A 22,622-nucleotide genomic window follows, 5' to 3' on the forward strand; every position below is an offset into this window, starting at 1 on the left:
CCACTGCCCACTTCTCTTTACCTAGTAAATTACTGATTTTTTTGTCTCAAAGCTGTTCACTTGAAACAAGGAACATAATCTTCATTGTTGTTTTGTTGTTTAACTTTCTGGAACCTCTGAAGGTTCACTATGCAACAGGATGTAGTTGTACATCAAAGGAATAGCATCTACAGATCTAGTCATGCTGCAGACATCTAGGTAAGAATTTTATTCACATCCTTATGCTATAAACCTTAAGAGAAAAACCTATTGGGTCGGTAAAAAAACCAACAAACCAACCATCAAACCAACCCAACTTCTCCCCACAAAAAACGCCAACCAACCAAAAAACACAAAACCACAAAACCAAAACCAACCCAAGAAAAAAGCCCCAACCAACCAACCAGAAAAAAAAAAAAAGAAAAAACAAACCAAATCCCCTAGCCCACAAAACCCACTAAGCATGAAAACAGGGTGAATATGAAAGAACTACATAAGTCAATTAAGGACAGCTAGGAAGAAAAAAAATCAAGTCTTCATGATATTTTACATAGAATCTCAAAAAGTGGGTAAATAATTAAATCAGGCAAGTCATTTTTAACTATCAGTCTAAATCATAGATAGTCTCAAGATGACCACATTTCCTCAGTATTTCTTTTATTGTCTAGTTTAAGGTCCAAGTAAATCAAGGCAAGATATTTTACAATCCAAACTGCTCCAACTGTTTTCTATAATCTAGCAATCACAAACAAATCACACTTCAAAAAGACTTTTGACTTTCAGGGAAGTCCAAAGCAGCTAAATTCTGAAAGAAAAACAACAACAAAAAAATTCAAACTAAATACGTAGGGTTTCTTCACTGCTACAGTTCATTATTTTGCCATCAGGGTTGACAAAAAAGAAAAAAATAGCAGGGGCAAGAGGACTTGGCAAATCTTGAGAAGCTCACCAATGACCGATTTTCACTAGCTCCATAAAGGCAGATGCTGTGTGCTGCTATTTCCTTTTAGCTATGTTCTTTGGGCTCCTCAGAATGTCACTTCTTGTTTATTTTATACCAACATGTTTTTATGGGTAGGTATTTGCTGTTTGGATTATGGAGTGAATATACTTTGGGAGGAAGAGGATGGTTGTATTGCAGAAAAAAGTATTGATAATAAAAGCCAGTTTACAGCTCAGCAGAGGAGGCTGTAGTGGTTCAGTTGAACTGTCAGGGCTAAGCCTGGATGTGAATTAAATGTGGATAGTTTTATTTCTATCACTGCTAGTAAGTTGCCTGACAGATAATATACTACAAATATAACCTAAAATAAATTTTAATGACAGACTATGAGGGTGTGATGGAGCACCACATTAAAAAAGATACTGGCAATAATTTTTAAAACTTTGACATATAACAGGCTCTGAGGTAAAAAAAAAGATCTATGAGATACCCCAATTTTGTGCTCAGCTGTGAAACTTTAAGATCAACACATGTTAAACTAGAACTGAAATTTCATTTGTTGTATTGCAGTTTAATACCAATTTGACCAAAACTTCTGTGAGGTGCCACTAGCTCAGCCTGTAGACAATCTGCACAGCCTCATGTCAGAGCTAAGAGAGGAGACAGAATGGCTAAGAAGAATCAGGGACTCAGATGTTCCCCTGAACAGGTTAACTGGTGGAACCACATTCTACCACCCCTGAGATAAGTGCACCATCTGGCTGCATCACAGAAAGCAAAGGATCCTTCACCCTCTCAACATCCTGCAGAAAGAGGGCACCTAATACATGGTTGGGGAATGTCATAAGATTTCTTCTCAGGGTGGCAGGTGAGTCCCCTCCTGGCCTATCTCACCTGCCCAGGTGCCATTAAACAATAGGTATGAGGGTTTGTCCTAGGTTACAATAGAGATGTATTTAGTATTCTGTCACCACAAGCTGTGGGGCATTAGCTGTTATCTCCTGCTATGACTTACCCCTGATAACAGTCAATGGGCCATCAAGACCCCACCGGATGACTCATGGACTTATCTCATCCTATTGTGAGATGCTCCACCCAGGAGGGAGGAGCCAGGTGTTCCCACCTGGATATAACCTGGCCTTGGAACTGCCTAGTTAGCCCTGTCTGCTGGATTCCCAGAGCACAAGAGCTACCACTGGACCTTCAGCTGGAGACCAGACCTTCCACAGGATCACTGCTTCGACTGAACTACTTCAGTTGGACTGCTACTACCACCCTAACAGGGTATCAGGTTATATCCGACTTTGTCAGTATTTTTTCTTTGTATTATTTGACTTATTTTTAATTTTTCCTATTAATTTTAATATTGACTTGTGATCTCCTACTGGTTTGTTTTCAAACCAATACAGGCTGTGGAACTTGAGGGCCTGGCACATGGTAATCTGGATGATTGCCTGGATGCTTCTGGCTTGTATGGGCATATACTTCATTGGGTAAAAAATGGGCTGGGTGGCTTAATAATGAACTCAGCAATCCTGGGTTAAAAGTTGGATTTAATGATCTTAGAGGTCTTTTCCAACCTTATGAATCTATGTTTCTATAAATGAAGCTGAGAAATGTCTATAAAATAACTTGCTTCAGGTATGTTTTCTTCTTTTGAGTTTGGTCGCTATTTCCACTTTACCTTTTTTTTTTTTTACTTTTGATGTATCCTAAAATCATCTTTGGCCACATGATGCCCAGGCCTTTGTCTTGAACAGTCAGACTAATTTAAGTAGGTAATACAGGTAAAAACAGTTAAAGTAAAATGCATGAACAGAGATAGTCACTGTCCATGAGAGCACTGCTCTGTGTATGCCAGCGCTGATTTTCTTATTCTATGATGTTATGCTTTCCTAAGAGTTGTAAACAAATACAAACTCCTGATTACAACAGTGTCACACTTTTCTTGTTCTGTTCTCTCTAGTTCTACTATCCAGAAATACGGACAACTTCAGCTTATAAGATTGCTAATTAGTGTTTGAAGAATCAATGTCTGCTAATTTTGAAAGACCCCACTGTTTAATGTATACTCTTTGCGATATTTTGTCTCTGAAAGTTTTCACCAAACACAGATATATACACATACCACCTAACAGATAAACAGCTCTGAAATTAACATCAGATGGAACTCCCTGTGCCAAGAGGAAATCTTGCTACTCCCTGTGATGGACCACAAGGAGTGAAGAAGGCTCTCCACTACAGAAAGAATCATTTGGTTCAAATCAAATGGAGAATCAAATGGAATCATTTGGTTCAATCAAGTGATTGTGTAGCAGGTGAATACTATCAAAAAGACAAATCCCATTATGAGCACAGCAGTATTCTGATACTCTCTACATTTTAATTAATCACTCAATTTGTGAAAGAGGAACTTACAAAAGTTGACACAAACTATGCCTTTATCAACTGATAGCTGTATAAGCAAAAGTGAATATACAACATAGAGCCAATAAAGAATAAGGCTGTAAGGCTTAAAAAAAACAACAGAAGACTGCCAAAGACTATAGGTATCTGAAACATGGTATTTCAGTAAGAAAATAATACTTTTCTTGTTATTTCTGCATTAAAAATTATTTCTTTGACCTCCCAGAATTTCACTTCACAGAGTCCTTGTTTGACGTAAGGGTTTTCTTCAAACTGTTGCCTTACAAATACTACAAAATGATACTAGTAGTAATCAGTTTAATTTCCACCCACTGACCATGCAAAACAGAAAGCAAAAGCAGGCGGATAATGGTATGTACTTTTGAATGAGGAATAAATACTGGTTTAAAAGTGTTTTGTACAGTATTTTTCTGCAGAGTACCATTTGAAAAATGTCTGAACGGTATTCTAAGTAAGTTTGCTGATGATACTAAATTGGGAGGACCTGTTGACTCCCTCAAAGGCAGAGAGAGCCTGAAGGGAGACCTGGACAAATCAGAGGGCTGGGCAATCACCAACCATATGAAGTTTAACCAGAGGAAGTGCCAGATTCTGCACCTAAAATGGAGCAGTCCTGAATGTATGGACAGCCTGGGGAATGAGACACTGGAGAGCAGTGCTGCAGAAAGGGAGCTGGGGGAGGGTCCCCCTGGTTGCACAGCATTGCCAGCCAGGCAAGGGAGGGGATTGTCCTGCTCTGTTCTGCACTGGGGCAGCCTCAGCTCCAGTGCTGGAGACAGCTCTGGGTGACACAACATAAAAAAAGACATGAAGCCATTACAGACCATCCAAAGAAGGGCTGCAGAAATGGTGAAGGGCCTTGAGGGGAAGCCATATGAGGAGCAGCTGAGGTCACTTGGTCTGTTCAGCCTGGAGAAGAGGAGACTGAAAGAAGACCTTATTGCATTTACACATTTCTCATGAGGGGAAGAAGAGGGGCAGACATTGATCTCTTCTCTGTGGTGACAGTGACAGGAGCCGAGGGAATGGCCTGAAGTTTTGTCACGGAAGGTTTAGCTTGGAGGTCAGGAAAAGGTTCTTCATCCAGAGGATGGCTGGGCACAGGAACAGGCTCCCAGGGAAGTGATCAGAACATCAAGCCTGTCTAGTTTGAGAAGCCCTTGGGCAATCCTGTCAGACACATGGTGTGAATCGTGGGGTGTCCTGCACAGGGCTTGAGTTGAACTCAATAATCCTTGTGCTTCCCTTCCAGCTCAGGATATTCTATGATATTATGATTTTAAGTATTATACGAATTTTTGATGTACGTAAGTACAAAGGAATACATCTTTGTAACTTTAGCTTTCCTGAAAGTAATAACCTGCTGTGAAATCAGTGAAATTATTTCAATATCAATATGAATAAATTCATCAAAGCAGCACTATGTCCCAGATTGAGGCAAACCACTGAACAATCCTTCAGATTCCTTTTTTAGGAACTTATGCATTAGGTTTTTCAACTGTTTTATCGTAGGAACTTATTCAGCTTCAGAAAAAGGAGGAGTAACCAGGATGCCCAAAACAAAAGAGTGGTTTTTACAGATTTTCAAGAACCTAGCAGTTACGCATGGCCAGGATGGATATCTTGTGGTAAAAGATAACATACAGCCATGCACTTGAAGGCTGTTATTAAGAACTTGAAGTCTAGTAATAGAGATTGCTCTTGGGAATAATTACCATATGGAGCAGCAGGGAGGAAAGTTTTATGGATAGATACTTTATCATCACAGGTAATATATCAGATGGATTATATGCAGAACAAAGTTATTGCACTGAGTGAATTCCACTGTTTCCATTATTACAAAATTCTATTATCGAACAGACTAACTTTATGATAGAGTGGCAAACTTGTGAAGCCTATGGACAGGTGTGGGTATTTGCAGTCTATGCAATAGTGACGTTTTCTGGGAAAATTAAAAAAAAAACCAAAAATGCACTATACTTAAGTAGAACCCAATCTGTCAGTTAAGAGATGCCTAAAAAGTTGAGTGCAATCCCTATTTATATCCTTTTGTGTTGCTGCAGAGGTTAAGAACTGCACTGATCTGAGCATCAATGAGAATTACTTCAGCAAAAGGGGACTTAAAGTGTTGAGCATGACAAGCCATGGGAATGGGATGCACAGATACAGAGCAAAGATAGATCTGAGAAGAGTTCTATGCCCAAAAACATCCTAAGCTTGAGTTCAAATGCTCACATGTACAAGTGTGATGTTTCTTCCTAATATGTGAGACTAGTTTTTACAACTACAGTTTGGCAACTTTAGTCTGAATGAAATCATAAACTTAAGCTGAAGGTATTTACAAACTGTTCATCTAAGTGACAGCAATGATGCAGGTATTGATGTCTGGATAAATACATACCTCTATGTAAGACCAGAATGTTTTAAATTATCTATTTAAAGGTACAGCTAGCAAAAGTTAGCAGTTGCAAGCTCACAATCTTTGATTACCCTGCACTAATCCCATTTTGTTCATGCTGCAAGCCAGTGCCATACTCATGGGTACAAACTATCACCCTAAATGGGTACAAATGGTCATGAACTATAAATACAAACTTTCTAGAACAGCTGCATCCAAGAAAAATGCAGCAGTGCATTAATTGAACAATAACAAAAAAACATAGCTAAATCCATGTAATATTTGGGGTTATAACCACACTTAGATATGCCCCCAAGTAATCATAAACATATGCACGCTGGGATAAACCCATTCCCATTACATGGTTATAGACCCAAGTCCAACTAGTAATGTGCCTATTTTTGCCATTGAAAAGTGTTGGCAGAGTTGGTGCCTACAGAAATGAAACACACTGTTACGTAGGGTGGGTTTGTTCATGAAGAAACTCTGCACCTTTTTTGTCAACAGCCCAGTAACAATGCCTCTGACATGTCTGTCAATATTTATGAAATGAAGAAATACATTATAAGGCCATTTCCTTACAGAGCGTATAAAACAGCTTTCTTAGGGGTTATCCAAGTTTCAACAGATGCAGCCAGCAAGAAACATTTGTTTAGTTAATGAATAAAAAATAAAACCTGCATATTTCTAATTATATTATTAAAGCTTCCAAAGAATAGTAAAATAAGGCTCCTTGTAATTTTCATTTATTTGATTCCTTCAAAGTACAGAGGAGTAAAATCTACAGGCCTATGAAGCCTATAATCACTGTCAGACATAGGAGAAAACCAAGTAGGCTATTATTACTCAGAGGATAGTTCTGTAATACCTTCCTTATTAGGAATCAAATATTATCCAGTACTGTACAAGAACAAATAACCTTGAACACCTGAGCCCTTTTTTAGTGGTGCTCACACACATAATTTTACTAGCCCTTCCCTAGAACAGCTTGTACATAATTAGATCACCATAGGTGTGGCCTGAATGAAGCTTGCAATGCTGTTTTTGAGCAACGCTGGACATTAGTGGCATTAACCACAATCCCAGGTTTGTTATTGTCTACCTCTGCTTGGAAGACCCACTAAGGGGGGAAAAATCTGTGAGTTTCAGTGGAGTAAACACAACTAGAGAAAAAGTTTATTTTTAAAGCATTTATGTGATGTTCTTTAATGCAGCACAGAAGATGAGCTAGTTTTGATTTTCCTGAAAAAGAAGGCCAAATATTTGAAGAGTTGCCATAGGCCTACCTGTCTAAAATGTGTGCCAGCTTGTGGTGGGTTGACCCTGGCTGGATGCCAGACGTCCACCAAAGCTGCTCTATCACTTCCACTCCTCTATGGGACAAGGGAGTTAAAAATATAACAAAAAGCTCATGAGTTGAGATAAGGACAGGGAGAGATCACTTAGCAATTATTGTCAGGGAAGGAGCAGACTTGGCTTGGGGAAATTAGCTTAATATATTACCAGTCAAATCAGAGTAGAGTAATGAGAAATTAAACCAAAATCTTAAAACACCTTCACCTCACCTTTCCCTTCTTCCCAAGCTCAGCTTTTCTCACAAATTCTCTACCTCCTTCACACCACACCAGTGCTGCAGATGGACAGGGAATGGTGGCTGTGATCAATTCATCACACATTGTTTCTGCTGCTCTTTCCTTCTCAGGGGAAGAATTTCTCACACTCTTCACCTTCTCCAGCATGAAGCGTCTCCCATGGGAGACAGTCCTCCACAAACTTCTCCAGTGTGGGTCCTTCCCAAAGGCTGTAGTTCTTAATGAACTTTTCCAATGTGAGTCCGTTCCATGGGCGCAGTCCTCCGGGAAAAGGCTGCTCCAGGGTGAGTCCCCAGCAGGGTCACAAGTGCTGTCAACAAACCTGCTCCAGCATAGGCTCTTCTCTCCATGGGGCCACAGGTCCTGCCAGGAGCCTGCTTCAGCATCCAAGCAGCCACAGACTCCTCTGGGCATCCACCTGCCCTGCGCAGGGTTCTCCACAAGATGTAGGTGGATTTCTTCCAACAGCTCTTTTGCAAGGTCTCTGGATTCCAATGATAGATTGTGACATAAAAACAGTAGTGCAACTAAGAAACTGTGATACCAAAGCTCTTAACAGAACAAACAGAAAATGCCAGAGCTTTGAGCCAGTGACATCCAATTACCTTGTCCAGGTGTCTGAGCTGGGAACCTCCAGGTTGCCCAGTAATGTTTTCCAGTATGACAAAGACCCATGTCACTGAGTTTGTGTTACATATTTTGAATGTCAAGCAGTGCTAGTTACAAGAGCTGCTAGCCAATAAATACAATTTACCAAGACAGAGCTACACTTTTAGAAATATGTATTTTTAAAATAGGTTGAAGGAGGCTGTGTTCAAATGTCTCCAAAGCCAATACAGTATATTGCTGTCAGAGCACATCCTACATTATGTCTTTGCCCAATGTGATACTGCTTGTGGAGACTTTCATTTGAAAACAGTTCAGCTATTTCCAAAGACATACAAAGTTAGCAAGAGTCTGGTTAAAAATGAATGAGGACATAGTTCTTCATATGGGAACAAGTAGATCTGTGGAAACACTTGCCAAAGCACACTGCAAATGCTATTACAAGGGTCTGAGGGGAGATGGAAGAAGTTCATGGAACAGAAATCTGTAAGACTTTACCAAGTACACAGAAATTACATCTGGTTCAGAAAAAAGTGCCAAAGACAAGAGCTGTTGGCAGCTGGGAAAGTATTCAAACCCAGGCCTTCCTATGCTCCTGTGTATTCAATGTCCTTACCATAAAAGCAGTTTTGGGAGTAGCTGCAGAAGCTTTCCAGGTTTCTGCACCACACAGGGCTACCAAGAGCAGAACAGTACATTCCCTGCCCTTTCTACTTCTTACACAGCACTTCAATAATGTTTTAGTTTCAGTACCCTAGGCACAGACAGGTGGTACAAATTTCTGAGCAGGCTTCTTTATCCACTCCTCAACCCCTGAATACAGACAAAAAAGCTTAACTTGTCGGTTGAAAAAAACAGACTCTGAAGGGATCTATAATGTTACAGATGAGAGATACATTTAATCAGTCATAATAACTTTCACCATAAAAATAACATGCCTAATTATTGTACAAGGCTGTACCCCAGAGAGTACTGTTTCAGAAACTGAGATTCCCAGTGGTGAACACTGTAACTATAAGCAGAATCACAGAATGGTTCAGGTTGGAAAGGACCACCATGGATCACCCCGCTCAACCTACCTGCTCAAGCACAGTCAGCCCAGAGCACTTGGTGCAGGATTGCAACCAGATGGCTCTTGAATATCTGCAGTGAAGGAGACTCCACACCCTCTCTGGATGATCTGGATGATCTGCACGTGCACAGTCACCTGCATAGTAAAGATATTCTTCCTCAGTTCAGCTGGAACTTCCTGTGCATCAGTTTCTGCCCAGTGCCTCTTGTCCTATTGCATGACACCACCAAGAACATGGTTTCTTGCATCCTCCTGACACCCTTCCTTCAGGTACTTACAGGTCCTCTCTCAGTCATCTCTTCCCGCGGTTGAACAGGCTCAGCTTCCTCAGCCTTTCCTTGTAAGAGAGATACTCCAGTCCCTTAATCATCTAACCTACGTTAGCAAGTACAGAAAAGTTCCCACTAGGCAGCACCAAGTCATCCTCACTCAGATCATGATAAGGAGTATTCCTCAAGGGAGTCTCTATCACAGTTTTGAAAGAACCATTCCGACATTTGCCCTGAATTTTTAAGTCTGTAAATGAAGCAGATTCAACTGCAGATCTTTAAAGTATTATTAAATATTTCAACATTCAAGGGTTCCACATCTACAACTTGCCGTCCCTTCCTTATTCAGTCTTGTAGTTCTGTGTTATGCATAAATCTCAAAGCACTTGGTTTGTGTGTTTGGGAAACATACAAACCAGATTTTCTCTGAGCTTGCTGGTATTATTGACAGCACTAAATAGCTCCTTATTCATATATCTGTCAGCTGTGCTGCTCTCTCTCACAGAAGGATATCAGGGAGAGGTTCTTAGACATAATTACTTACAAATGAAACATATATTATCTGTTAAAGAAGAAAATAACAACACTTTGGCAACTTCAAATCTAAAACTTTAAATGTCTGTATAATATCTTTCTTCATAGCTGTACTGGGTTTTGCTTAATAGTGTTGATTTTCTACATAGTAGCTTGTATGCTTCTATGTTTTGGGTCTGTGCTAAAAATAGAGTGGATGACATACATGTGTTTTAGATACTGTTGAACAGTAATTGAACAACATAAATCCTATTATGTTTCTCATGGTGCTCAGCCAGTGAGCAGGAGGGGAGTGCACAAAAGGCTGGGAGAGGACACAGCTGGACAGCTGACCAAAACAATATTCCATATCATATGGCATCATGTTCAGCATATAAAGCTGAGGAGGAAAAAAAAAGAAGGGGCCAGGGGCATTTGGAGTTATGGCATTTGTCTTCCCAAGTAATCAGTACATGTGAAAAAACCCTGCCTTCCTGGAGATGGCTGAACATCTGTCTGTTGAAGCTTTGTTTGCACGCACAGTTTTCACTTTACCTACCAAACTGTCTTTGTCTCAATGCACAAATTTTGTCACTTTCACCCTTCCAACTCTCACCCCACCTCACTGCAGGGGACTGAGCAAGTGGCAGTCTGGCTCAGCTGCCTGCCAGGACAAACCCACAACAATACTTCAAACACTCTTGCAGTCAAACTTTGCAGTAGTTAAATGTCCAATCTATTTTCTCTCTTGAAACAGATAAAGTCTATGGCTGCAGATTTTTCTAACTCAGTCTGACTACAGAGAAGCCACACACAGCCCAATCCAAAGAAAGAAATTACCTGGAGAGATTTCTCTGAAGTCAGAGATCCTTGACAAAGAGGTCATTGTTTTTACCTCACTAAGGACCTCTCTCTGTGAGCAAAATTAATCAAAATAGTAAGCAAAAAGTACGCACTATGTAGATATGTTTTGCTTGCTAATTGCCAGACATTCAGGCCTTGAGCATTTCTGACAGAGAGCATGGATTTATCATCCAGACAGTCTGTGTTTGAAATGCTCTATAGCATTAAGAATCAAGATGCAGCATATTGATTCTACTGGAAGAATAACTGATATAAAAACCAAGAGTGATATAAATCCCAAAAGGAAGAGCAGCAAATTCAAAGAAACACAGCTGATACTTTTTGTCAGCACATCAGGAAGAAAGGGATTTTCCTCAAGAAAGGAAGTAGGACTGGAAGTGGCTTTCTCTCACAGGTGAAGAGGTAGAAATAGCATAGGATCTCCTACAGCAGGGTGATAGGTATGCAGCCAGCCTGATGTTTACTTAACGGTTATTGGATGGAATTCAGAACTCCTGTGGTTTGATTTTCTCTGAAAGAGTCATGATTAAAGCACTTTGAAGGATTTGGATATGGCTAAGACTTCAAGGTATCCCTCAAAAGAACAAGAGCAGTCATCTGTCTGGGGTTCGGAGGAACTGGCTGCCAGGACTGTATGTCCACTGGCCATTGATTCTTCCAAATACATGATATTGTATAGAGCTGAATATGGTGAGATAGACTTCTCATCCTTCATACAGATGATGACTCTAATGGTTTTATTCTCTAAGTGTACTTTTTTCTCACATAATTTTATCAGTCCCATCCTAGCACTTACATATATATTTAAGAATGTAACACCCCTATGTGGGAAGGAAGCATTCCTAGGCCCATTCTTAAGAAAAGAGACAGCAAGGCACAAATAGAGTAAAACTACTCATCTAAAATAGGTAAATAATGCCTGGTTGAGCAGACATTCGAACAAGGTACTTCAATTACTTCAATTTACCACTTCAATGTTTTAACCTCTTTTTTTTTTTTTTTTTTTTTTTTTGCTTTAGAGAGTACAAGATGACAGACAATAGACAAATACATTAATGGCAAAAGGAAGGGTAAGAACAATCTCGGTTCTCTATTGGATGTGGAAAGGAATTTAGTGACCTCAGACGGGGCGAAGGTGAATGTATTTAACGCCTTCTTTGCCTCAGTCTTTATTGGAAAGACAGTTTGTCCTCAGGACAACCGTCCTCCTGCACCAGTAGATGGTGACAGGGAGCAGGATGGTCCCCCTGTTATCCAGGAGGAAGCAGTCAGAGAACTGCTGAGCTGACTGGATGCTCAAAATTCTGTGGGGCCAGATGGGATCAATCTCAGGGTGATGAGGGAGCTGGCAGAAGAGCTTGCAAAGCTGCTCTCCATTACTTATGAACAATACTGGCTCACTGGTGAGGTTCCAGATGACTGCAAGCTGGCCAGTGTGACGCCCATTTACAAGAAGGATAAGAAGGAGGATCCTGGAAATTATAGCCCAGTCAGTCCAACCTTGGTACCCGGTAAGGTAACAGTTCATTTTGAGTGCCATAACACAGCACTTACAGGATGGCAGGGAATTAGACCCAGCCAGCATGGGATTAGGAGGGGTAGGTCATGTTTGACCAACCTAATCTCCTTCTATGACCAGGTGACCAGCCTGGTGGATGCAGGAAAGGCTGTAGATGTGGCGTATTTGGACTTCAGCAAGGCCTTTGGCACTGTTTCCCACAGCAAACTCCTGGAAAAGCTGGCAGCTCATGGCTTGGACAGGTGCATTCTTTGTTGGGTTAAGAACTGGCTGCACAGCCAGCCCCAGAGAGTGGAGGTGAGTGGTGCCACATCCAGCTGGGGGCTGCTCACTAGTGGTGTTCCCCAAGGAACTGTGCTGTGGCTGGTTTCCTTTAATATTTGTATTGACAACATGGATGAGGGTATTGAATCTACTATTAATAAATTTGCAGATGACACTAAGCTGGGAGCGTGTGTCAATCTGTTGGAAGGCAGGAGGTCTCTGCAGAGACACTTGGAACAATTGGATAGATGGGCAGAGTACAGTAAGGTGAAGTTTAACAAGGCCAAGTGCCGAGTCCTGCATTTTGGCCACAACTGTCCCCTGCAATGCTATAGGCTGGGGACAGTGTGGCTGGACAGTGCCCGGGCAGAAAGGGACCTGGGGGTGCTTGTTGACAGCAGCTGAGCATGAGCCAGGAGTGTGCTCAGGTGGCCAAGAAGGCCAATGGCATCCTGGCCTGTATTAGAAATAGTGTGACCAGCAGAACCAGGGAAGTCATTCTTCCCCTGTAGTCAACACTGGTGAGGCTGCACCTCAAGTACTGTGTCCAGTTCTGGGCTCCTCAGTTCAGGAAGGACATTGAGACACTTGAACATGCCCAAAGGACAAGGCTGGTGAAGGGTTTGGAACACAAGCCCTGTGAGGAATGACTGAGGGAGCTGGGGTTGTTTAGCCTGGGGAAAAGAAGACTCAGAGGAGATGTTATCACTCTCTACAACTACCTGAAAGGTGGTTGTAGTCAGGTGGGGTTTAGTCTCTTTTTCCAGGCAGCAACTGACAGAACAAGAGGACACAGTCTCAGGCTGCGCCAAGAGAAATTTAAGTTGGATGTTAGGAAAGAGTTTTTTACTGAAAGAGTGATAAAGTTCTGGAATCATCTGCCCGGGGAGGTGGTGGAGTCACCATCCCTGGATGTGTTTAAATAAAGATTGGACGTGGCACTCAGTGCCATGGTTTAGTTGACAAGGTGTTAGTTGAGGTGGTGTCAGTTAGGGCATGGGTTGGACTTAGTGATCTTGAAGTTCTCTTCCAACCAGGTGACTCTGTGATTCAGAGCACAAAGGCAGAAAACAGTGAGGATATACTGGAGGATAAGTAACACCCCTGCCACATCCAGTTAGAGCATGCGTATTTCCACCCTGGCTCGTACTGCTTCATATAGAGGTAACAAAAAACAATGGCAATTTTAAGAAGGCAGGTAAGAGTTTCCTTTCAAATCACCATTCAGACAGGACTAGCCAGATATGAACAGTGGTGAGAAGGATAAGAAGGCACAACCACTAGGTAAAATGAGGCAGAAATATATTTGAACTGCTGACTGAAATAACTCTGAAATAGGAAGCCTATAGCTTTGTACCCAGGGTAGTGTTTCTAAAGCCTCAAGCCTGATCCTTTTTGCATGATGAGTATCAGCTTCTGCAGTACATGGGCAGCATCTAGTGTTAACTGAGGCATACTGCATATTCTGGCATCTCTGTGAACGGCTGAATACCTGGATTACTGACAATCAATGACTATACAAGAGTTTCCATGAAAACCAACTCTTCTCACCTCAGGTCAGATGATGTATCCCAGAGAACAGACAGGCATTACCACAAAAGGCATGGTGTATTTGCTTCCTTTTTCTCAGTGCCTGACTGCTTTAGTGGTCAGTTCTGTCGGTGTCCATTTTAAACTTTGTAATAAACAGTTCAGAACCTTGAGAAAGCAGGCTAAAGGTAGAGCATCAATTCAGATGTGATGTTTTCTAGACAAAGAAGTTTCTAATCCACATGAGTATCCCTGTATCTGCTCAGGGAGCCACCCAGCAGCCATGCTTCCAGCAAGCCATAGATAGTTCACAAGCCACAAGAAAGCTAGAAATAGAAACACTGTCATTGGCTTCCACTGGGCTCAGTGCAAGGTGCTGGTGACTGCTGCTGCATCAGGAGCTCAGACAAGCTATTAGCTCCACGTGTCATGCTAGGCCTCTTGATAGCATCACCTGCAGTTTTTCATTCCATGCTGGACTTTTAAAGACAGGAATAAAGTTATGTTTCCTGGGACATACATGGAGCTGGTTTCAGCAAAGGAAGCTTTAAGGTGTGAGTTTGATACTCTTTTTATCCCAGCCTGTATTCTTGCTGTGCCTCAAATCCAAGATGCCAATAAAAACAAATCACTTGTCTTTTTGCCATTCTACTGAGAAAATTGTGTTGCAATCTTGCGTTGCAAGTATGTGAAAGTACGAGCATCTGTCCAATTAGGGTTAATCAAGGATGTATTCAGTGCAAAAGGGAAAATAAATGAAAGGGGAAGTGATCAGCAAGAACACATGAAGACAAACCTGACAGACAATAAATAAGAATGACACCAAGGATTAAAGTTTTCTAGTTACTAATTGGTGGATGATTGAAAGAAACTCCCAAGCCCAGCTTTGGAGATGGCCACCTTTGGAACTGGTAAGAAAGAGGAAAAAAGAGGATTGTGAGGATTTGTGATGTTCACAGGGAGAGGTGTGAGTGACTAAGCAAAATGTACACAAGAATGTTTAGTGGAAGGGGACTGTGGAGAAACAAGGAGAGAGAGTAGGGAGGAAGTGGTATACAAGGGACTGGTTTACTGGTTGGTACACTTGTCTGAACACACCCTGATCACTGAAGTTGGTCCTATCCTCTCGTTAAATGTTTTCTTAAATATAGAAGGTAGTGGTCGTAGCCACCAGCCATCATAAGAAGAAAAATGAGCATCCTGAAAAACAGTAACTGCAAGGGAGAACAATAAAGGTGAGGGGCTCAACTCCAGCTGCTGGAGTGAGACCTCTAGTCACAGGCACAGTCACATGGCATCAGTTGCCATGGGGCAGAAGCAGCTCTGTGCCTTCTGACAGCATGAGTGTGGGTTGTACTTCACCAGCAAACCTCAAGCTGTATCAGTCAGCAAGCAGAAGGTGCTGAGTCTGAGCAGAGGCACCAAGCAGGCAGAGGAGCAGTGCTGGTAACCGAGGGGACCTGTGATTGTATGGGTCCTGTGAGATCAGCATGGGAGCTCTGATCTGTTAACTGGATGAAATGGTGAGTAGGAGACTTGTGAAGCATGTCAAAGGGTTCGGGATTCAGTGGGAGTGGTAGAATGGATTCAGGATTCAGTGGGATAGATAGAGGGGTGGGCCATGCCAGTACAAGCCACAACTATGTGAGCTTATGAACTGAGGCAGGGTGGGGGAGTGCCTGCACTTTCAGTAATGAACTTCCATCTTTGCCAGATGAAGAGGAGGAGAGGATTTGACTGTCTGTGCTTGTGTTTTACGTGTGCAGCACCCTGTGTGTGTGGCTGGCCGTGCAGTGTCCTCTGTCTGTGAGACACATACTCAGCTGTGCTATCGGTTGATTCTGCAAATGGGAAAGCAGAAGCCACATCCATCAGTCTGGGACACAGACATCTGGAGAGATTTCTGGGTCCATGGACCAGGTTCCAGCTGCCAGGCAGGACAAATTGCCAGGACCTGGAGCTGCTGGAGGCGGTGGCCACTTGTAACACTGCTCAACCATGTGTCTGTGCATTTCAAACCTGAGTTCTAACTCACCTCTTGATCTCCCAATTTGAAGGCTGGCCTCATAATACCAGAGGATATACAATTCTCTGAAACCTCTTTCACCCTTTTTTGCTAGTCCACCAGTCAGTCTGGACTGAATCCTAGTTCTTTTGGATATGAGGAGTCATGCAGTAGCAGATTCCCCAGAGAGGTCTGGCAGACCATGTGCAGCAAGGCAGAGATGCCACAGAGACTTCTAATGCATTATGATTTTCCACGTAAAGAACAGAAACAGACACCTCTGGTTGTACAGCACACTTACTCTGCATTTAAAAAAAAAAATAAAAAAAAATCAGAACTAAGAGGTCAAGAAATGAAGTTGCCAAATTGCAAACATGAAGAAATTTCAAAACAAATTACTAGAGAAAACAGACTACAGAAAACAGATAACAAATTCAGTAAAGCACTAGGTATTTGAAGAATATTCACCTTCTTTTTAGCAGCTGGAACTGAAATTTTGGAAAGGGTTTTTTTTTTGTCCATTTTCAAGCTGTAAACCAATCTCTGTACTCTACTTCATCACTGACATCATGATTCCTGGGCAAATTATTGTGTGTTTATTCCCAGTGGTACACCTAAACACTCCATGGATTATTAGTTCCCTTCCTGCTGACTAGGTGATGAATCGTTGAGACACTGTTTGTCAGCTCTTCTGCAAACTGTTCTACTTACCTAATTTCCTTTATCTCTATCGAGTTCTTGGGCTCAAAAAGAGGTGGTGTTTTCAGAATTCCCAACACAACTGATTTTCCTCAAATTTCAGTCTTACCATGGAAAGCAACTCCAATATTACAGCTTTATGTCCCAAGCAGATAATGGACAACTACACCCGCAATAGTCAAGAAATAAACAATGTAGTGAATCCTGCTGAGTGCAGTACTTTTATTTTATATAAGCTTCCCCACATCCAGACAATTTAAGCATCAAGCTTGAAAAAACTTGAGCAAGCTTGAAGAGGGTCTTCTGCCAGCCCATGATCCTTCAGCAAAATATGAATGGATGCTAGGCAACCTTTGGTGATTTCTGTTGCAAAGACTCCGTTATTTTCTTGTATGACCATTAACATAAACAAACTTCACCAGAGCAACACTGGCCCAAGTCACTGTCTAGAGAATAACTTCCTTTGCAAAGCACTAATATCATTATTATATTCTAGTTCCATAGGTAGCAGTGCAAGGTGCTAGAGGAAGGTACACAACACTGCAAAAAACCCAAGTAGCGTTGTGTGGCGTTTAAGAGGCTGGCACTCATGCTGTGGGGAAAGCAGCCTGTGCACATGCATGTCTCCCAAGAACCCAGGTACAGGATGCTGATACAGCAATTAAGTTCCCCGGCATGGATGGGGTGTTGGCACAGCAGCAAAGAGCTTGGAAACATTAAGTCCCCAAGGCAGAGGGCTGCTGTACTTGTGTTGCATATGTTTTTTGCCTTCTGTTCCAGGGCAAGATTCTTTTTGGTTACAGCATTTCTGCTCCAGTACTTTTAATGGCCTTTGTCCATTTTACCACTTAGGTATGTGTCTCCAATATACTTGGAGCAGTATTGGCAAATAATTATCAAGTTTGCTGCAACAGTCCAGCACAAAACTTGATGTGCTTTCCACGTGGAACGGAGGTCCAAACCCACCACTGGAAGGCATCAGACAATGGCCTTACCTGCTACCAAGCTCTGGGATGGGCCAAGTGAGTTTATACTTATAACATTCCACTGTGTTAAAATCAGACATACAAAATGCATTTCCTGGGATGACTTAAAAAGCCAGGTGGACAATCACAATATTGTAAGGTGCAACTGCATGCGGATGCATATTTATTGCAAAGCAACTTGAAGACAGTGGCTTTTTTTATTCTACTGCTAATTTGAACACAATCAAAATATCTGATTATTACCCGTTCTTTAGAAAAGGCCACCTCCACAGAGAGGATGTCTCCCTAGTCAGCTTTTCAAAGGGAGTTAAGCGGCCACCAGGAGGAGCTCTGCTTCCAAATCCCCTCCAGCGGAGAGCTGAAAACAGGTCTTATCTCAGACCTACTGCCTTTGAGCAAAAAGGCAGTAGCTCTGCTCCGTTTTTTTCTTGAGACTCCAGAAGCAGTTCATCCACTGGGTGTCCACGTGTAGAAAGCTGGTCCCTTGACCTCATGCTGGTACTACCCAGCTGCTACTGGTAGTGGGAAGCAGAGAGGACAATCAGCAATGAGTGGTCTGGAAGAAGAAGTGAGGGATTGGAACTACTAGTTTAGTTCATAGGTATCAACCCAAGTGCATACGACCCTCAAAAATATCTTTATTTGATTACTTTGCAGAAAGACCTCCAGGATGCAGCCTCCTGGATTGTAGGCACACAATCCATCACAAAGTACATTTCTATTTCTTTGACAGTCAGGCACTCGAAAACAGGCTACAAAATGAGTTACACCACCAGAACTCAATTATCCTCAGTGCTACTTCAGGTCTCTGTTATTTCTGAAAGTTTTATAACCATTCTTTCCTCAAGCCAACCTAAGAAAAACACTCATGGTTGTTTCACTCCTCTCAGTTACCCTCACAGAGATGAAGCTCAGGAGCAATCATGGAGGAGAAAACAAAGGGAAAAGCCAGCCTAGGGCTATTTTAACAGCAGCCTTGTAATGGAGAAAAGAAATGAAAACGCTGCTTCAACCACTTTCTCCCTGTGCTTGCAGTGTTCTTTGGATCTGTGCCACACTTGATCATGCAATTCTTAAGGACACAGGACAGTGGGGGGAGAAGTGATACCAAGGCATTGTTTAGCAACTGCAGGACACACTTCGGTGCAACATTTCTGGTGGCCAGATGTGCTGGTAAATACACAAGTATGTATGTGAGGATGATGAGACACCAGAACAGGCTGCTCAGAGAAGCTGTAGATGGCCCATCCCTGGAAATGTTCAAAGATGGGGCTTTGAGCAACCTTGTCTAGTGGAAGGTGTCCCAGCCCACAGCAAGGGAGGTGGAATGAGATGATCTTTAAAATCCCTTCCAAACGAAACCATTCTATAATTCTATGTGCCCAGTTTGTCAGGCCTGCAGTGCATTTTTGTAAGTCATCTATATTTCATAAAATCTGCTCCCTTCAGGTCACATTCAGGTCAAGGAAAACAACCTCCAGGCCCACCAGGAATATTACCAGTGAAAGATCAGCCAGAGAGAGAGACATCATCAGGCTGGCTGCTGTGAAAGCCAAGGAAGCCAGAATGCATTCAGGTACTTGAGGTCTTGCAGTACTCCATATAAGAAGGAATATACAATGAAATGGTGCTGTCTTTTACTCCAGTCTGTATCTATTTCATTCCCCACAATGCTGCTGCTAACTGCAATACTTAGCCTCTCCCTTCTCTGTTTTCCTCACCAAATGGAGTATGTGTTAAGGTTCAGTCCTTCTGGAAGATGGACTGAAATTTGAGACCAAGAGATGAAAAGCCTATTAGGAAAACAGTAACCTTTGTTGTTCCTCCTCCAATGTGCTGTAGAAGGCTATGAAAAAGAAGTACTTTTTCCAGGCAATGGAAAAAGCAGTGAAGCATGTGTAAACGCACAGGAAGGGAAACCTGAAGGTTTGCTGTCTCATTGGGGCAGCTGACTGCTATGTTTCCAGGTTAATAAGCTCAACATAGTGGGTCGAAGTACATCCATGGATGAAACTTACGAGACCTTCCCAAGCAATGAAACCCCCCTTAAGAGAGAAGGAGGGATATTGCTCATGAATTGAGTAAATGTGATCACAAGAGGATGTCCTGTACAAATACAGAAAATTCATCACCACTTCCAAGCTTCTTACATTCAACAGTCAATAACACATCTCAGGGAGACAGGAAGGGCTTAAAACAATTTGGAAAGTCTGAGCAATGAACTCAGTAGAAAGGATTGAAAGGACTTCCTAGAATTAAGTCTAATTGTGCAAATCACCTCTTGAGAACTTATTTTGGAAGACTTCAACAGTATGATTTGTGAAATTGCCTCAATTTTTTTTTTTTAATGTACATTACTTTGCACTTATGACACTTGTCTGGCCATTGGAGATTCAGGGGTACCCATCTTAAATAGCACCAAACAGACAGCAGAAACATTCTGTTCGGAAGTCTTCACTGTTTTATTCCATTGTAGGTGCTGTCATGAACCTTTATATGTAATCTGGAGCCCTAACAAGCAAGAATTAAAAGCATTACCGGTAGAGACATAAAATACCAACCTCCCTTTCCCAACTGTGCTTATATGATCAAAATATTCTGTTCTAATAAACAAGTCAGTGGTGTGTAAATCTTCTTACAAGGCACTGAAGGTGAAAAAGATGTAATTTAGTTGGGCTCAAACAGCTAAACAACAGCTATGTTATAGCAACATTATAATCTCCCCAAAGCATTATGGGATAACACAAAATCATTCTTCTGCAAGAGAAGGATAAATAACACTTTCATTAAAATATCTTCTCCTGTATTGGGCAGGTCAAACCAGTTAATAGTGTTAATGATCCAGACGCAGGAAAAGGAGGCAGTTTAAGAGCATCCCAGAGAACGGGTGTCCCACTCATAGTCTTCTATTTCTGTTTTTGCATAAGTTTCTTTTTCGATTTTTAAGGCAAGAGTCCTGCAGCTTGGATCCCCCTGTGTTTCAATGAAACATTATCACATGCACAGTCAAAGTCAGTAGTGGAAGGAAGAGAGAATGGGAAAGCTGGTGAGCACTGCTGGTGTCTGTGTGAGTGTGACTGGACCGTCTGTGGCCCCGGGGCTGGGGCTCCACTGTGATGTAGCCATTAATGATGCGGATCCGGGGAGGAGGGTCGGTGGCACTGCAAGGGAAGAGAAGAACATCAGTCCTGGCCCAGCCCACAACTGCCCAACATCCACAGAGCAGGAGGTGGTCAGCCTCTGTGTCCCGCTGTCATTTTTGTGGGTCCACAGGAATGGTCTCTTGTACAAGTTACACTCTCACCAAAAGTCTGTGCCTCCTAAATGGCAGACTGCTGTCTTGTCCCTTCCTCACAGTGTGGGCAGCTCCCACACCAACCCACAAGGATGAGGGTGCTGCCCAGCCAAACTGTGAAGCAGACTTGAGGGGGGACAGCAAAGAGACTGAGGAGGGTGATGACAACACCAAAATACTTGCCCTGTCTCAAGTCTCAAGTTGTTCAGGTGGGTAAGACGACCATATACCTAGCCCCTTTCAGCTAAGCAGAAAATACACAAGAAAAAACAAGTGCTGTTGGCAGAGGAGTGTCACTGCAGTGGCACTTTCTGAGCACAACTTGAGAGAGGGACTTGTTTTCGGAGTACATCTTCAGCCATGCTTTGTGCATCTCAGTGTGGACTCACCTTATTACTGTACTGTATTATCTCTTCCACAGGTCAGGAATTAAAATGAGTTTACATGAGGTACTTTAAACAGAGGAAGAGTGGCTTCCAGAAACACCTCCTAGATCACCACATTCCAGCGTATCTCCCAGGGGTAGTGAGTACTCTGATATGGTGATGAACAATAACTGAATGAGAGTGTACCCGAGCTCAGCTCCCATTATGGAAATATGTGATGGAGGAGAGAAATTTGTGTGCTCCAGGCTGCTAACACCAACTGAGCTGAACTGGGGGAGATCACACACCACAGGAGGTCAAGAGTCACAAGGGTCAGATACTACACAGGTTGTTGTTCTCTTTGGCAATGGACTGAAAGCAATGCTTGACACCACAGCTGTAAGACTGACAAACCCCCCAGAGCTGCTTGGTGCTGTGTAGAACCTGAGGACACATTTGGACAAAACTAAAAGCAAGTCCACCTGGCAAATACAAAAACAGTGTAATTTCTTCTGCACCCAATCCCCAGCTGCTGTGCACCATTCTTGTCTTATTTCAGCCCACTAAGCAAAAATGCTTTGGGAAATTGAAGGCATTTAGTATCCTTTTTAAAAGCACTTCACTCTTCCTTACCCAAGAGGCTCCCCAGAAGATCTGAACAATAACCAGAGAGAAGCCAGCTGGCAGCACATCAAGGAAATACAGCTGGCAGCTGATGCATACAGGGGCATCAACCAAGGCCAATCTGACAAGCCCACTACAGCACTATTAAATCACTTGAGCCACACCTTTCACATTTCAGGCTTACAGGAGGAATCATAAAATTATTTAGGTTGGAAAAGACCTTTAAGGTCATCCAGCCCATCTGTAAACCTGGAAGCTGTGAATGGCCCATCCATAAAGAAACCTGACAGCTTTACCTGTGCCTGCGCACCCCGAGGAATGGCTAGAGCAAAGGCTGAGGCTCCCAGTCAGACATGCACTGCCCACAAGCGAGCTTCAGGCCAGACGTGCTGGATTTCCTTGGCAAGAGAGGCGCCACGAGGTGGGGCTGTCAGCCCAGCGCGGGTGATGCGGCAGAGGGAGCACAGACAGCCCAGCTTTACAGCAGCTCAGTGTGGCTGGTGCCTGCAGGACAGCTGCCTGCCCTCAGCAGAAGAGCACAGCAATCTTCCAGGCATCGTTTGTCTTTCCCAGCACTGCCATGCAACAGCTCCATCTCCAGATGTCTAAGCTCTTCCCTGCTACCAAGGACTTGCTGCTACAAAGCATCTGTCACCTAGCACTAGGTAAGTT

At 42.6% G+C, this 22,622-nt stretch overlaps 1 protein-coding gene and 1 long non-coding RNA gene across 5 annotated transcripts in view; both read right to left on the reverse strand.

Moving 5' to 3' along the window:
• Positions 1-707: 707 nt before the first annotated feature.
• LOC146424624 (uncharacterized) lies at positions 708-7,800 on the reverse strand. Of its 2 annotated transcripts, none has more exons than XR_014846976.1 (3): positions 7,368-7,800; positions 7,034-7,120; positions 708-784 (listed from the first exon to the last, which is right to left on the reverse strand). It is a non-coding gene; the product is annotated as an uncharacterized LOC146424624 (long non-coding RNA). The 2 variants fall into 2 exon arrangements; XR_014846977.1 differs by having other exon boundaries at positions 7,313-7,800.
• Positions 7,801-20,006: 12,206 nt separating this feature from the next.
• The window catches only part of TRABD2A (TraB domain containing 2A), a 77,484-nt gene continuing 74,868 nt past the window's right edge, over positions 20,007-22,622 (reverse strand). For all 3 annotated transcript variants that reach the window (XM_085042168.1, XM_085042169.1, XM_085042167.1), the window contains one exon: positions 20,007-20,827. In XM_085042168.1, the coding sequence (XP_084898294.1) occupies positions 20,647-20,827 (181 nt within the window). In that variant the 3' untranslated portion in view covers positions 20,007-20,646. The remainder of the gene's footprint in view (positions 20,828-22,622) is intronic.

This window comes from Lichenostomus cassidix, chromosome Z (assembly GCF_008360975.1).
Source record: "Lichenostomus cassidix isolate B80296 chromosome Z, HeHo_3.0, whole genome shotgun sequence".
Lineage (NCBI taxonomy): Eukaryota > Metazoa > Chordata > Aves > Passeriformes > Meliphagidae > Lichenostomus > Lichenostomus cassidix.